At 37.9% G+C, this 16,808-nt stretch overlaps 2 protein-coding genes across 7 annotated transcripts in view; both read right to left on the bottom strand.

The window, feature by feature from the left end:
- The window catches only part of LOC106741484 (fringe glycosyltransferase), a 112,166-nt gene extending 111,685 nt beyond the window's left edge, over nt 1-481 (bottom strand). Inside the window, exon 1 of the mRNA XM_014613584.1 lies at nt 78-481. Within this exon, the coding sequence (XP_014469070.1) occupies nt 78-395 (318 nt within the window). The 5' untranslated portion in view covers nt 396-481. The remainder of the gene's footprint in view (nt 1-77) is intronic.
- A 3,264-nt stretch (nt 482-3,745) lies between these two features.
- Nucleotides 3,746-16,808, bottom strand: part of LOC106741382 (lethal(3)malignant brain tumor-like protein 4) — a 19,836-nt gene continuing 6,773 nt past the window's right edge. Inside the window, exons 1-16 of one of the 6 annotated variants that reach the window (XM_014613328.1) lie at nt 12,960-13,606; nt 12,368-12,563; nt 11,255-11,549; nt 10,361-10,606; nt 9,622-10,262; nt 9,296-9,455; nt 9,041-9,212; nt 8,549-8,720; nt 8,238-8,436; nt 6,096-6,551; nt 5,821-6,010; nt 5,611-5,732; nt 5,063-5,441; nt 4,914-4,973; nt 4,502-4,817; nt 3,746-4,414 (exon numbers count right to left, since the gene is read on the bottom strand). In XM_014613328.1, the coding sequence (XP_014468814.1) occupies nt 4,289-4,414; nt 4,502-4,817; nt 4,914-4,973; nt 5,063-5,441; nt 5,611-5,732; nt 5,821-6,010; nt 6,096-6,551; nt 8,238-8,436; nt 8,549-8,720; nt 9,041-9,212; nt 9,296-9,455; nt 9,622-10,262; nt 10,361-10,606; nt 11,255-11,549; nt 12,368-12,563; nt 12,960-12,970 (3,741 nt within the window). In that variant the 5' untranslated portion in view covers nt 12,971-13,606 and the 3' untranslated portion in view covers nt 3,746-4,288. Of the gene's footprint in view, nt 4,415-4,501; nt 4,818-4,913; nt 4,974-5,062; nt 5,442-5,610; nt 5,733-5,820; nt 6,011-6,095; nt 6,552-8,237; nt 8,437-8,548; nt 8,721-9,040; nt 9,213-9,295; nt 9,456-9,621; nt 10,263-10,360; nt 10,607-11,254; nt 11,550-11,835; nt 11,905-12,367; nt 12,564-12,959; nt 13,607-16,808 lie in introns of those variants that run through there. The other 5 variants (XM_014613337.1, XM_014613347.1, XM_014613358.1 and 2 more) reach the window with 5 other exon arrangements.

The raw sequence follows: 16,808 nt of genomic DNA, 5'->3' as shown, positions 1-16,808 counted from the left end.
CGCGCGCCGCGAGATCGCCGTCAACCACCGTCGACGATGGCGAGGATAACAAGCGATAAGGATCTCGTCCTAATTACCTGGCGCTGTGCGACAGCCTGATAGAGCAAGATCGTGGCGTAGGAGGTGGCGAGCACGAGCACCAACGCCTGCAGACCGCGTCTCGTCGGCAGACTTCGCGACATCATGCCGGCGGCGACGGCGGACTCCGCGCCGATGACGACGCTGGTGGTGTGCGGCGAGTGAAGGCGCGAGCAGCTACCGGCGAACCTACTGGACCACCCTTGTTCGGCAATCGCGAGCTCCGCGCACCTATCGTCCCCGGGATTCACCTGCGGCCACGGCAGCACAGCATCGCTGCCCTCCTTTCGTCTCGCGAACGAAAACGCGCCGACCATAACACCACCGGCCAATTTCGTGTTCTTCCCGCGCGGTCACGTGACGACGACCGTTCGCGAACTCGACGTCGCGCGAGACACTCTCCTCTTATCTCCCTTTTCGCCCCCCCTCCCCCCCGGTGAATCTCGAACGTCCCGTCGATTCCCGTCCTTCAGATCGTGCTCACGATGTGTACTCGCGACTCTGCTGATCGACGCGCCATTCGGCGCCGAGTATCGTATCAACGCGGCAAACGGAGCGACAATACCGCGGGCGGCGATGCAAAGCGACACGAGGCGCGCGCGCGCCACCCCCGACGCAGGTCACGTGTCCCCGCGTTACAAAGGTCAGTGCGAGTCGAGCCGGACACTTTCGGTAAGAGGCGACTTGGACCCGACCGTTTTCATCCTCGCGACACGCTTCATTCCGTGATTACAACGCGCAGTGACGCGATCCCGTCGCGCTCCCGGTTTTCCAGTCCGAACGATGTTCAGAGAGAGCGAGACGCCGGTAATTTACTCACTTCAAGCGTCACGACTGGTTCACATTTGCGCGCGACTATTTAAAACGTTCGACACCGAGCGTGATCAAAGTTCGATCAGAGCTGGCCGCGCACGACGAGACAGCGTGCTTCGCGTTTCGTCGAAATCGAGCTGTCGGGAGCTGTCAACGCTCGGAGAGTAACAGATCGCAACGCGAAACACTGTTCGATTCTCTCGCACACACAGCACAATCGCTCACTGCTACCCGGCGCACGACGGCTCGCCGACTGATCACATGAGCCGTTGCCGTGACTACGCTGTAAACATCACCATAGCAGGCACGTCGCCGGTCGGCCGCGCGGGAGGGGAGAAGAGAGCGGAAGAGGGGAGAGCCAGCAAGCGTGCAGTCGCCTGAGGGAGGGGGCAGATCGAGAGGTGTATACACCGGCGTAAATCGTTCTCCTTCAAATCGCAGCACGCGACCGACCGACGACGGAATGCTCCGAAAAAGCACACCCCCTTGCAGATCGCGTTCGAACGAAAACGTACGCTAAACCGTCGCATGTGAAACCCATCGGGTTTCGCTGTAACGGTGCTCTGCGGACAATTTTCTCAAATTTCTCAAATTTGTCTCAAAAAATTGTACATTGAATTTTTCGAAACATACAAATCAAGAGGCTAAAATTCGCAAAATATTCTAAAAATACATAATTCAGTGTGTTATTTTAGTCGGTTCACATCAGTCCGGGAATAAGGCTTGAATTCCCGGGGAAAAAAGTTTATATATAATCATATAAAATTATATATAATTATATGTGTTATATATATATATATATATATATATATATATGAAATTTGTCTTTATATGGCTACAAATGTAATTATATATGATTATATGTATATAGGCTTATATAGAGATCAAATTCATATATAATCATTTTTTCCCGAGTTTATATTTGCTGAACATATAAGTATTTAGATATGTGTATAAAAAGAAGCGTTAACTAAATATTTCCGAACAGCGACTTTGCAAAGAGTGACTTTTATTTCCGCCCATTCTTTTGAATATAATCGGACATGGTCGAGATCAATTGAAAGCTTATGTTCTCTATATCGTTTCAATGTATTCCGAAATGTGCTGACAATATAAATTTATAATTCATTTTACATAACCCAAACAGCACCTAAACACAAAACCTAAACCGGAACATAAGATATCTTTAAGACATCTTTAAGACGTCTTAAAGTGTCTTTAAGATGTCTAGATATCTTTAAGACATCTTAAAGATGTCTTATGTCCTGGTTTTAAGTTTCGTACTGTCTGAGAATATATACATATTCAGTCTGAGAATATATACATATTCAGTCTATTAATTAACACATTTTAGGACGTAACAACATCAAGTCAAATCAACAAGGAAACGGACGACATTAATTTGCAACAATGGAATCGGTAAATTACCTCACGGTAATTAACCTACGGAAGACGTAAATTATGTACCAAGAAAAATAATCAGCCGACTTACTGTCCTCAAGAATCTTTCCTACTACTTGACGTGATAAGTGAGTGATAAATTATAGTTTACGTAATCTACCGGAACTATTTGTATTCGGGATCTACCCTGCCCCCACCACCACTGCTCTACTCTCAGAATGAAGTTTTCGAAGACAGTTTAAACAAGGACAGTCGCAGTGAATAGTCAGGATCCTTAAGAAGATGCTTCGGTCAATTTAGTCTAACAAGTAAAAATTTTCTGGAACAAGGCAGATGTTGACAGATTTGAAACCGGCAGATTCTTTTTCAGTGTTTCAAAAACTTTCAATTGGTATCGATCTCAACTGTGCCCAATCGTGTTTCATAGGCGGGACAGAAAAATTACTACATTTTAAAAATCACTTTTCATAATAAATTTAATATTTCCCGTCTGATTTATCGAAGCCATTTTAGATACAGAAATATTGGATTTTGCATTAATCACGTATCTGCAAATATTGGACTTATTCCATCCTAGAATCATGCTGAATCATGATGAATTACTTCAATCGCACGCACTTTAATATCGCCCGCTAATAAATTGCGATATTATCAACAACGTTGCACATTTTCCCTACATAAACAAAACTCTCCATATCCGCCAAGTATCCAATGTCTTAGTCAGTGTGGGAGGATATAGCAGAAAGAAGAGAAGAGGATTTACACAATATCTTGTAGAATACAAAAGATAATGCACATACATACAATGTATTTAACAATATCAAACTACAAAATCCACTAGAGATATGTACGAAATTAATCGATATTGTTACGTGTTATCGGCAAAACTCTGGAAATTGAATTTGCTTACAATATAAAATTGGACGTCAATATTTCTCGAAGTTCTGCGTATAAAAAGTATGTATATTTAATACATAATCATCGATGTCGCTGTAGGGTATGATTTTTTTTTATAACCGCCATGCCTTAGAAATTGATAGTTGTAAAAAGACTCCGAAGTTCAATTAAATATTAAATAATTTCACAATTATCATTAGCATTATAGTTTAACTTTACAAAGCATGTGTCACCAACTTGATGTCCAGATTTTTAAAATCTAAAAATGTACTTTTCGTGATGTGTGACGAAACTAAATCATAAATTAACTAAAGTTAAACATTATCTGTACCGCTCGATTTCTGGTGTTTTTTTCAAAATGCTACAGGTCACCGTCGGTAATACCTACAGTCGAGCTCATCGACCAGAAAATTGTCCACAGATCCCCTCCAACATGCGTATCAAACATCGATATATTCTCTTACTTTATACAACGCATTACGCATGTGTGCAAAATGATCAACATAATTCATCGTTACCAATTAATCATTTCGCAAATATGCGACAGGATTAGGTGAAAAGATTGCGTAGATCGTTTTATTACAATACTTAGTTAAAATGGTATTTACATTTGTACATGATTCAATGCATTTGTCTCATACGAAGAAATTACATGTAATTATAAATACTATAATACTTATAATTACTGTAAGTCGCATGTGTCAGGCATTACTGGGCAATTGATATCTTGCAGGATAATTGAAATTAAAACCTTTTCGCAAATAGCCTGTTTGTAAAATATTCCTCTTTTTCTGGAGAAATATCATACAAAGAGACTAAACTTTCTTTAAAATGGTTACATCTCGAAAAATCCTGCAGCAGACGTATAAAATTAAATGGATAGGTATATGATAAATATTCAATCGTTGCAATAATCCTTCCACCGTCGCACTGATCGAAGAAATCAAAGAATTTTAAGTAAATATTTACTCGGCAAGATGTGCCGCACTTACTTAATAGCGTTTCAGATAAATATGCATCAAATAAACTTCATAATAGCAGCCGTATACTGCGTATTATGGGTCAATCCATGCATCTTCCTCAACATTACGTTATTTATTTACGTAGCTCTTTGCCGCAAAAGAACTATACTATTATACAATTTAATAGCATGTCCTAATCGTAAATCCAATAGCGTTACCATATCTTCTTGCGTCAACATCAGAAATGCTTCACCATCGATATTCTGTAACATAACGATAACATAATAATTGATAACAATAATATAGCGATGCCGGTTATTACAGCATATCACAATCGCTAAGGGACTTACATGCTTTCTGAAGACCGTGGCGATATCCTTACAATTAGGAACACTTTGTATAAATTTAATGACTTCTTCGGTGGACCACCGTCGTGGATTCGTATTCTGCTTAGCTACTACTCTATTTAAGGCATTGCTATGTTTTGCCCATACATGCGGTGCGTCTGGTAACGGATTGTATCCCGGGTTATACACAGATTGATACAATTCTGTACGCAGCTGTTTGTCCGACATAATGCCCGAAGCATACGGGGTAGGGTGCCATGATAAATCGCTATACGTAGCATTTGAAACAGTAAATAACTGTTCTTCCGAAACATGACGTCTAAAAATAAAATACATATTTTAACAACGGGCTGTAATTATATATATATATACACATGTATCAATAAATTCGAGATGAAAAGTCGAAGTAACAAACCTTTTCTTTCGCTTCCTCGGAGCTTCATCGTCGTCTGTCTGTCCATTGGACTTGCATGACCTGCGAAACGAAAAAATGATATCAGTAAATGTGTATAACGTATAATCATGCTACAATTGTAAGTCACTGTTGCAAGTATCAAAACATACTTCTCGGAATTTTCTGACCTATTTTCGCTTTTATCATTTTTGTCAGATGAGTCTCCGTCTTCCTGTTTAATGTCTTTCTCAATCAACAATATCCTGTCGTCTGAAAACACAAGTTTATCGGACTTCTCAGGTTTCTCCATTTTTATCTTATCAGTCTTCTCTAGTCTTGTCTTATCTTGCATGTCATCCTCGAAGTCACAGGTCTCGTGCTTCGTAAAATTAAGTCTATCGGACATCTGCCTCAGTTTATGAAGATTTTGAGGCGAATACGGGCAGCCGGATGCTGAATTATGCGTTGCAAATTTCGGCCCTTTTATGTGTCCTATACCTCGACAGCCATATGTACCGCATTCCGGACGATCATTCAAATTATCCGGTGCTGCGTACAACAAGGAAAAAACATGCATCAATAATATTGTGAATGCATTATAAAATATGCCCAAGTACAATATATAAAATATACAAGTACAATATATAAATATATAAAATTGTATAAAACAAAGTTAAAACGTTAAAGTTTAACGGTACAAAGTTAAATGGTAACTCACTAAGTGGAGGTTCCAGCGGATGACCTGTCTTCATGCACCAACCCACAGGATGAATATCCGATGAATCATCGTCAACCCAATAAGCGTGACTCTCGGGCCAACCGTCGAATCGTATCTTCAACCTGTGAAAAATAAAAATATCTCATGAAACAGGAGCACAGAACGAGAGAGATAAAGAGGAACAGAAAAAGAAAATCAATTTATACAGACATGTGGCCTTTAACATCTTCGACCGTTGCCACTCTGATTAACTGTGGCACTCGTTTGTCCACCGCTTCCAGTTTCATGCCACGTTTGAACCCGCAAGGCGCACGTTGCTTGAACGCTCTAGCAGGTGCCGCCATCATTCGCGTTTCCTTCAGATACGCGTCCCACGTAAAAGACTTCGGATCCTTGTAACCTGATTACACATATCACAATTACATGAATGAAGAAATAAAAAGAAACGTGAATTATGCACACAGTTAATTAACAAGGATCCTTACTATTCGGCGGAGTCAGGCTGTGGCCATGATGATGACACCATCCCACGGGGTGAATATAAGGCGAGCTTGCGTCGGCCCAATAGTCGTACACTTCGTCCCAAGAATCAAAATGCACTAATATCCGAGAGTCCATCAAACCAGCTATACTAGCCACGCAGACTAACGACGAATGCTTTCTGTCTACCGCCTCTAACTTCATGCCCACTCGAAAGCCCGTGGTGAAGACAGCCTGCAACGCACTTTTGTTTGGAAATATGTTCTTCGCCGCCGCGGTCGCCTTGCAGACTTTCAGATACGCGTTCCAGTTGAAGTTACTAGGTACGTAACCCTTTGGCGGATCCAATCGATGGCCGTTCTTCTCGGACCATCCAGCGGGAAATATGTCCATGCTATCGGCATTTACCCAGAAATCGTAGTTTTCCGGGTAACCGTCAAAGTGAAGACGCATGCGATAACCTGATAAAATGGTATATACAAAATTTATATGTATAATATAAAATATACGCATAATATGCACATAGTATAAAATATATATCACAAAATATATATAATATTAATTTAAAAATATAACATTACAATACATATAACAAATAAGATTAATAATTAATATTATACGGTTACATATTAAGGAGAAAGTAATCCTGATAATTTTGTCAAAAATCCTTATTAAATTATAGTGATGTCAATATTTGTTTTAATCAAAGTAATTACCGTTGGAATCTACTACCTTTTGTTACTTTTAAGACAAAAGTTGGATTCCATGATGATAAAAAGACAGTTCTTTGAAGGTTAAAAAAAAAAGATATCGATCCAATTCCGCATTTTGATTTCGTTTTTAAAGCGTTATCTTTTCAGGCTCTGCTACATTGACCGAAACAAGTGATAGTCGGAAAGCGTGATGTCTGGTGAGTAGGCTGAATGCGAGAAAACTTCCCACTTCGAGTCCGTCAGAATGTCTACAGTTGTTTTCGTAATATAAGGCGAGCGTTGTTATGTTGAAAGATAACCTTTCATCGAGTTCAACTGTATTGTAGGCGTTTCTCGAGCAACACTGCCTCCAAACGACGCAATTGGCTATTATATAGAGCTGAGAAGTGATGATTTGACCCGGTGGTAACAACTCATAATACAGTATATTTTTCTCGACGCAGAGAAAAAGTTTCCTGTCATGGATGTTGCGTTTTGAATCATTTGATGTCATATTCCGAGGTTCACCCATGCTCGTCTACGATTGCGATTATCAAAATAAATTCATTTTTTGTCTCCAATAATAATACGGCTCAAGAAACACTTCCGTTTGTAATGGCAAAACACAAGTGAAATATAGATAGTGTAACGGTTCAAAATTGTTTCTGGAGATAATACATGTGCCATCTATGTTTCTTCTGAATCTCACCTAATGCTTTCAAACGATCTCAAATAGTTTCGGTTCACTCCGAGCTGTTTCGCGAGATCGTAAGTGGGATGAACCGAATCCTGCTCCAATAACGCCTTCAAATCACTCATTTTCATCATTAGCCGTCCGACGCGTTGTCTTGCAGTTCAAAATCATTACTTTTGAATCGTCTAAACTATCTCTCACAAATATCGCCTGACACTGCATTGCCCCCGTAATCCTCACAAATCAATCTTTTCGTTTCAATTGTACTTTTATTTCAATTAAAGAATGAAAGATTGCCGAATACATTGATTTTTTAATGGTATTTTTAATCAAAGTAAATAAACAAATGATGGCACAATATAATGTGCCATTTGAAATTAGAATAGGCAACCTTTAAAAATCAAAAAAATTTGCCAACGTAGATCACTTCCGTTACCTTTATCGCCATTTATTGGTCACTCGTAGTCTGTTCTTTATAGCTGAATTGGCTGTACTTGTTCAAGAAATTTACATATACATTGAAACATGAAGCGTACGAACAGAATTCTCATGCTTCAGTGTATGTAAGTGCAGTAAATTTCTCAAACTAACGCAGATAATTAAATTACAAAGAATAGGGCCCAAGATTACTTTCTCCTTAACCTAATATATGTATATATTAAGTCTGATAACCTAATATATTTATTATATATTAATAATATATGTATTATATATATATATATATATATATATATATATAAATATTATGATTGATAACTTGCCAACAACTTCAACAATCGTCAGAACACAATATCGGGAAGGACGTTCCGGATCTATTCCTTCCAATTTCATTCCTACTCGGAAATGATTTTTGGTGTACGGGAAGGGATCTTTGAACAACTTGACAGGCGCTGCTTTCGCTTTGCAATGATCCAGATATTTTGGCCATGAAAAACCGAGTTTCCCTTTTTGCCAAGGATACTGCACATAACACAATATAAATCGAAATTAATTATGATATTTTACTTTAATTATTTTACGACACGTTAGTAAAATATAAAAATTTTTAATTCCATCTATACGAAATTCCTACTTTAGACTCAGACGAATCTCCTCCTTGACTCTCATCATCCATTCCTGCTATTGCATTCTCCTCATCCGTCTCGATCTTGTCATGCACTTTCTCATCAGACTTTTCATCCATATCTTTTGTCCATTGCTGCTCTTGTAACAATCTCTTCCGTTTCTTCTTTGCACGTAAGTCTCTATGTAAACGTTTATATAAAAATAGATTTTTCTTACAATTTCTTAATTATATTACATCTGTATTTTGAAAGAAAAAAGCTCTATCCATTTATTGTTCTTTCAATTATGAAAAAATCTTACGATTTGTAAATACCCCAATAGGACATAATCATTTTAATCATGTTAATCAAATAACACTTTAAAGAATAGTTGAGCTCAATAAACTTTTATATTCTGAAACATTTCTAAATTGGCCACGTTTTTCTTCCAATGTAGAGATATACTATTAAAAGTTATATGCACNATATATATATATATATATATATACACATACACGTACTTCATATCCTTATCTTTCCGATTTGTAGACGGTTTTTTAGATTCTATCAGTTCTGTGCAAGAAGGACCACATGATATTGGACTCTCAAACTCAGCAGCCAATCCGTAACATCCACAACCTTCGCAATGATACATTGTATCCGCAGATACAGATCTGGATTTTTTATCATCAGCTAAAAATATAAATAAGTTTTATTATATTGATACTTAAATAAACATATTTATATATTACTATTAAATATAGTTTGTAATTTACTTTTTTTCTCCACACTAGCATTGTTAATTGTGCCAGGACTGGATTTGGAAGAATTTTGCGTCACACATACGTTTTCCTTGTCACCAATACCATCCTTATTCTGTTTACTACTTTCATCTTCATCTACCACTTCTATAAAGCCAAACTCATTCATACGGAACTAGATGAATAAAAAAATAGATTATTCACATACCTATATTCGTGCATGTATAAGAATTTTTTAATAATGTTACAGGAATGTGTGATATTTAATTATAGTAAATAGCAAATGTTCAAATTTTTATATAAAACACTGTAAGTTATTTTTTACGGATATTACTGTGTACCTGTAAATTACTGCCTGGTAAGGTACCAACCCCGTCTTTCCAGTCTAAAACTTTGCTCGCATCGAAATTCGAATCGTTTTGATGCAGAGTGTTTAAGTAGTCCTTCGTCTCATCACAATTATTATTACTTTTCGCTTCATTTTTATTGTCAGTCACGACTTCAATGCTACAACCACCACTACAACTTGTTGGTGTTTTAATAATTTCTATTTTCACATCATCGTCCATATTTGTGTTAAGTTTCGAGACTTTGTCCTCGCCAGGGACGACTTTAATCAATGTAATGTCGTCATCGTTCTGAACTTTCTTATCTTTGTCTTGTTCGGATTCTGGGCTACTCAGCGCGTAATTAACATCAATTAAACTATCTTGAGGAGATTTTGGCAGACTTTGCTTCTTCATCCGTTTCTCGCTGGAACCCCGTAATATATTGCTAATTGTCTTTTTTCGCTTTTCTGGTGGATTATTATCTTCTTTCTTCGGAATAGGCGTAATTACAGCTGAGTCTGGATTTTCAGTAATTTTAATACTATCTATGGAATTAGAGCTGCCTTTATTTGCATTTAGTAAGCTCATCTTCGCTATAGGATGCAATGGTGGCGGCAGAGATGTGGAATTGGATGTTTTTGACTCACGTAACACTAGAATGAAAAAGGCGATAAAAATTAAATTTCACTTGGACACAGCACGATTATTAGAAATTAATGCTGATTAATTTCTCAACAGCTTATTTTCATACCTGTTATGGTTCCTTTGCTTTCCGAATTAAATGGACCAGTGGCAGCATTAATTTTCAAATTAAACATACTCGGTTTTGTAGACCCACTCTGCTGAGGAATGGTCACTGGCAATAACAAGTTTGCCATATGTTTAGAAGACTGACTTTGAGAACCAGTTGTGGTACTCGTTGATGTTTGAGACAGCTGAGATATTACTGGAGCGATTACTAATTTTGGTTTAGTAATTTGAGTTGTTGTTAGGGCCCCTATTTAAATAAAATACCAAATAAATAATAAATCAATCAATCAACAACACTGTAAAGAGTACTACTACTAACTATAAATAACTTTTCATGAAGAAATAATTAATATTTCCTCTTTTCTCAAAAGTATTTTGTCCATTCAAATAGAACAAAAGAATATTTTAAATGGATAAAAATTACATAAATTGTAAAATATCTTTTTATAAAATTACAACATTAATTATAAATGACCAAAAATTCATTTTTTCAACAATATTTTTTATTAATTTTTATTAAGATTCTCGTAATATATAATTAAAAAATCAATAGTGTAAAGTCAATAAGAGCCGATACCTGATAACAGAGCAATTAAATTTTAATAAATTTTAATCAATCATGCAAATATTCAAATCATGCAAATATAATAAGATATAATATCATTCAAATGTTTTCCTATTCTTTCGGCCCTCTTCAGTGAAATAATTAGTCGCACACACTATTGATGTTTTTAATATTTTTTTATCTCAGTGCTGTCAGATTATGTAATATATATTAATATATAATTTATGATAATTTTTAATGTTGCCATTTTATATTATATAAATTAAAAAATTATAAAACCATTCATTTTTCAATTATTTTTTAAATCTATAAGATACAAAAATGCATTACCTGCAGGTATAACAACAGATTCCCGTGATTTGTTAGGCTTAATGAGAGTCCCCAAATACGCAAACGTGTGTTTTCCTGTTTGTGCATTGGACTGACTACTTTGATTTGTATTCAGAGGCACAATCTGTGCAGTAGATGTCGCTGATTTTCTAAGTAATATGTGTTTTTGTGCCTGTGGTGTCGTTGTAGAACTCACACTATTCATGGGACGGTGAATTACAATATGTTGCTTACTTTGAGATGTTGTAACCTGACCTGAACCTTGTATAAACACTTTATTTTGTCCGGTAACAATCTGAAATAAAAATACATTTGCTGTTTAACGTCAGAATAAAATAACAAAAAATCTTTATCTTCTTTCATTTAGAAAGTTTTAAAATTGATTAATCTATGTCAATTTTGGTATAATTTTTAGTTTATATTGCAAGCATCACTAAATTAACTAGAATACTTTGTAAATGTGTATGTGTATATCTCTATATGTGTCAATATATTTAGTACAGTAAAGTAATACTTAAAATCTAAATCAAATATCACAGAATATATTCAGGTTTAATAGTTCTGAATATTTAAATTTATACTTTTCACAAGAAAACTCATTTAATTTCTACACATCTCTACTTAAGTTTCACTATATGTGATGTCTGTTGACCAAATCTATATTTACTGAGGAGATGCACCAGTCACTGCCACCTACACATGGAGTCTAATAAGGCTCCATCTAAGAACAATGTACATGTGTTGTACTGAATATGAACTATATTTAGTGCTGTCATATTTTACTCCAGGGGCATGTATATGTGCAATATAATATAATTCACTAAGAAATATGCCTTGAATTTGAGGTTATTATGAATAAGCTAATCGTATTCTTTGTTCTTTTGTGTAATGTTAAAGCGCTTATATAAGGGACATAAGTAAGGAATATATATATATATATACATAATAACAGGTATATATTAATAATTTACTCAGAATGATTTTTAACTTCTCCGTAAACATAAGTAACAAAAAGCCTACACAATATTGCACAAAATAATATAAATGTGTGTCTTGTGCAAAGAACAGGTAAAGGCTTTTAAAAGTTACCTGGTAAAGGCTTCTAAAAGTTACCTGGTTGTTTACCGGATTAATAATAGCAGCAAGTTGAGTACTAGGTGAAACAATAGTTTGATTCGCATTTGTTGTTTGGCGTTTACTTTGCTGAATATATAGCAGAGGTACTACAGGTGTTGTTGAGTCGTCCATCTGCTGTGTTTCAGCACTACTATTCTCATCTACATCATCTACTACTATTTCTTCTTCCATTCTGTTAAAAAATAGGTCAGTATGTTATAACCAATTATGACCCTTTAACATTGCAAAAAGAAACTCCTCAAATATTCATATTCATAAAACGGAAAATCCAAAGGCAAAAAGCTTGAAATGATTTTCCACAAATCGACAATACATTAATTGTAATAAATCAAAAGCGAATTTTCTATCCTGTTATTTCCATCTCACCAAGTCAAAAAATTACAAAATTATAAAGAAATGTATCCATTTGCGTAAAATATGTCCGATAATAACGCAAACATGTCAATTTGGACGGTTTTATCTTATCGCAAAATTAATCGAAACGTAATACTCCATTTTCGCAACGTAGTCTAATACGCGGATCCATTAATTAAAAGCAAGGTGCGAGAATGTGTACAGCATGACGAACCTAGTGGACATGTTGTTAGCTTTTCTCGGTATAAATCACGTCCCTACTAGATTACATAATTCGCGCGGAAATGAAATTCTCAGTTCGTTAAGTACGCGATCCGCTTGTGGCGAGGAATTCGTCGTGCGAATTCGCGCACTGGAACGTCCGTTCGACGCACTCGTCGAGAACAAGTCCGAAAGTGCAATTTGAATAGCGCGCCGAACTTATTCTCACCGAGAGGCACAGCAGTCACGTTCAACACATTTCAACGCTTTGAAAATCCACACCGTGCACACCGGGATTGCACGTAAGCCACGTTCTAGGCGACCGGGCGCACAGCCTAGCGCGAAAGATAGCAGCCACCGGGATTCGTCGTTCAAATACTTTTACGAATCCGTCAGTCGCACGCGAGAACACCACTCACAGAGACGAAGGAGGCAACGTATGTATACACTCACGACACTTTTCACCGGAATAACGCCCGCGCGGCCAGTTCCGCGGCGTGATCCTCACCGTCCGCGACAGCCACCGTTCTCACCCCGTGAATTTACCGTCCGGCAAACGCGGGGGAAACCATCGCGGCGCCTGGACGCCTTTAACAAAAATCTTCACGTATCTTTTGAGCGTTCGAGCCTCGACTTCGCGTACAGCTACGACCCCATAGGCCAGAAACGCAGTGGCGACGGCGCGGCAGCCCGCTCGCCATTGGCCGGTACGCGTCGCACAGTGGACGGATGCAGCCCGGCCGGCCAATGGGGGGCGCGCAAGTGCCTCTACATACCTAATTCCGTTCGGACCTAACGTTACGCGTCGTCGCGAGAGATTTTTCAAGAGGGGCAAAATCCTCGCTGCTTACGTTCCGCCGAATTATCCCGCGGGCCGTCGCGATCCGCGCGTAACTCGCCGCCCGGGAGAGCCACGCGAACGTTTGTACCTGCGCCCGACTTCGGATTTCACCTCCCGCGCAAACGTCTTTGTGAAAAAAGAAGCACCACGACTGGCGTCGACTACATTTTGCAAACGCCAACGTTTGCACCGCACGACGCCTCCTCGCACACACCAGCCGTTAACGATCGATCGAGGCGCGATCGATCGGCCACATCGCGAACATCGAGTTTCGATTAATTAGCAGATCGGACAATCGATGCAATTTCAGACTGTTCCAGACGCCACGGGTATGCGATTTCGCTCCCTCGTTACCTTTTCCTTTCTGTAGCACCTTTCGGCTGCACTTGCCTACACTATCTGCCCTTGAAACAAAATGAGCGTGCCCTCGCTGTCTCGCCACGGGCAGAAAGTGAGGCACGTATATGTTAAGTATGTAAATGTATGTAAAGTGCAGTTGAAAGAAACAAATCTTACGCTCATCTATGGCACTAAACGGCCGATAATGATATGCGATGCATATTATATATATCGTAACTACAGCACCGACGAAAAAAATCACAAGATAGTTGTAAGTAGAGATCCGATTTAACACTGTTTTAACTTGGTTCTTCCCGCGATTGTGTATCTTTTTCTACTCTTCTCTCGTCTCTCTCGTCTCTTCCCGGAGGAAACTACGAGCAGATGATACGGTATAATATTTATTGGTAACTTTAGTTAACAAGTACACAGAGCCGTAGCAAGAGGCTGACAAACTGGGCGGCTGTCAGGGCCGCAGTCTACAAAGAGGGCGCAAAACATAATCGAGAACATTGATTGCGTTCAGCAAAACAAAACGCACCACGTGCTGATTGGACATGCAGTTCGAACGACCTTAATATTTTGTGGAGCGTTCTTATGTTGGTAATGTCGTTGGTAAACAGTGATCAACAGTCAACACTTTCGAACACTCTCGCGCTCAATACGTCGAGCATTTTCGGCTCGCTAAAAATGGCGACGGCTGAGTAAACGTATTGCAGCGCCGCAGGCTTCTCGGTACCGTTCGGTATAAAATCACTAAATGAAAAAAGAAAAAGATGATTGAAAACAGGTGCGTCTCGCTGAACACAATCATTGCCAAGTTGGTCACTGTCAACCGTTCCACCGTTACCTCTTCTACGTTAGTCGCATTCGTCGGTATCTTAAAAATAACAAGAAATCGTCGAGCGTGCAATATAATAATAGCATGTTTACGTTATTACGCATATTTCGATCGTACGAAACTCGTTGAATCGCATCAATCGAATACCGCAATTATCTCGAGTAGTGTTCTTTGATAATTCAATTTATCGGCGAATATCGCTGATAAAAAGTACAACTACAGATAATGTATCACAGGACGTTAGAAAGTAGAAATAAATTAGGCAGGGACGCCGACTGGATTTGTTACAACTCGGAATGAAAGTATTTTACAACAGGTAGCGATTCTAAATACTTTCCTCAATTTCGGATGACTTGGCAGCTACAAAGTCACGACAGTTTGTTACTTTCGAATCCGCTCGCAACGCTCGTAAACGCGACGACGTAAATGCGATCGATACACGTTGGAAGGCACGTCTGTAGTTTTCGGCGCGAACCGTAACGCGATTTAAGCACGTTGCTCTGAATGTCGAGTCGATTACGCTGACATAGTTTACGACTAACTTTGTCTACGAGCTCAAAATGCATTTTAACAGGCAATCACGCGATATTAGCTGTCGTTGCTTTCGCGATAAGAACGTATAGAATATAGAATGCACAGGCAAGTTCAGGGTTAATTCTCAAATATAATACACAGAGTCTGTGTCACAGGGTCCAAGGAAAGAAAGAGACAGGAAGAGGGCATGCGCAGGCGTGCCATATGTTGATTGGTCAACTAGACAATACATCGATATAATCTGGAAGAGGATGCTTCCTTGACTCGATATTCGTGTAAAAAAGAATACGCGCACTAATACCTTTGCAGAGACGATTTGAGAAATCGTTACGCATCGTTTGCGATGTCGGAGATTAAATGCGAGTGTTGTGAGTAAACGCACGTGATACAAAGCGTGTATTAACGCTATCGACCGTTTTCCATCTACAAAAATGCATTTTCGCAGAAGCACGATATATTGCATCATAAACTCATAACAAATATGTATTTATCGGGCATCTAGAAAAATTGTAAATGCAGAATATTGCGTTATAACCTAACATTCAGATATTTCCGTCGATAATACAGAGAGTCATTCCGTTAAACGGCACACTGGCATAGTTTGTTCTCAAGTAAAATATAAAAAGGGAGAACCCAGATAGAACAAATTTCTAAATCTCTCTCTTAACCCGGAAATAATCACTTGGCGTCTTTTTAGATCCCAGTTGTCAGAAAATAGAGCTCACGTCGCACAGTGGGCTTTTTACCAATCTGGAACCAATATCTATTTTTCATTTGAGCATTAGAGACCTGATCTATGCAGCAAAAATTAGCTGTGTATACCCCGTCTTATTCATAATATAAACTTCTTAAAAACTTGTTACAAAATGACCCCAAATGATCGTTCACATCACAAAATTAGTTAAATATAATAAGAGCTCGTATTATGAATAAAAATGAATAAAAAGATAGTAATAAGTTTGAATGAGGTTATGTCACTCATACTGAGTAAACATTAAGCAACATTTACATTATATTTGATACTGAACGATAAACATATCCAGAAAAATAGGCAAAAGTGCAATTATTAAATATCTAATATATTTATTGTTTATAATTATTTAGGGCTTATAACTAACATTAACATATGTAGTTACCATTTATAAATGAAGTGAATATTATAAATTATATTTTTTATTTAATATTAAACATAAAAAAATATCTATATTCTTAAAAATTTGTAATTTTTTTATTTAAAAATATTGTCCGTTATATATTTATGTAACACAATTAAGAAGTATAAAAATAAATAAATTTTTACAATTCTG

Source organism: Dinoponera quadriceps, unplaced genomic scaffold (assembly GCF_001313825.1).
Source record: "Dinoponera quadriceps isolate SergipeBrazil2010 unplaced genomic scaffold, ASM131382v1 scaffold71, whole genome shotgun sequence".
NCBI lineage: Eukaryota > Metazoa > Arthropoda > Insecta > Hymenoptera > Formicidae > Dinoponera > Dinoponera quadriceps.
The sequence above is the reverse complement of the archived record's forward strand: the minus strand, read 5'-3'. Positions and strand labels throughout refer to the sequence as shown.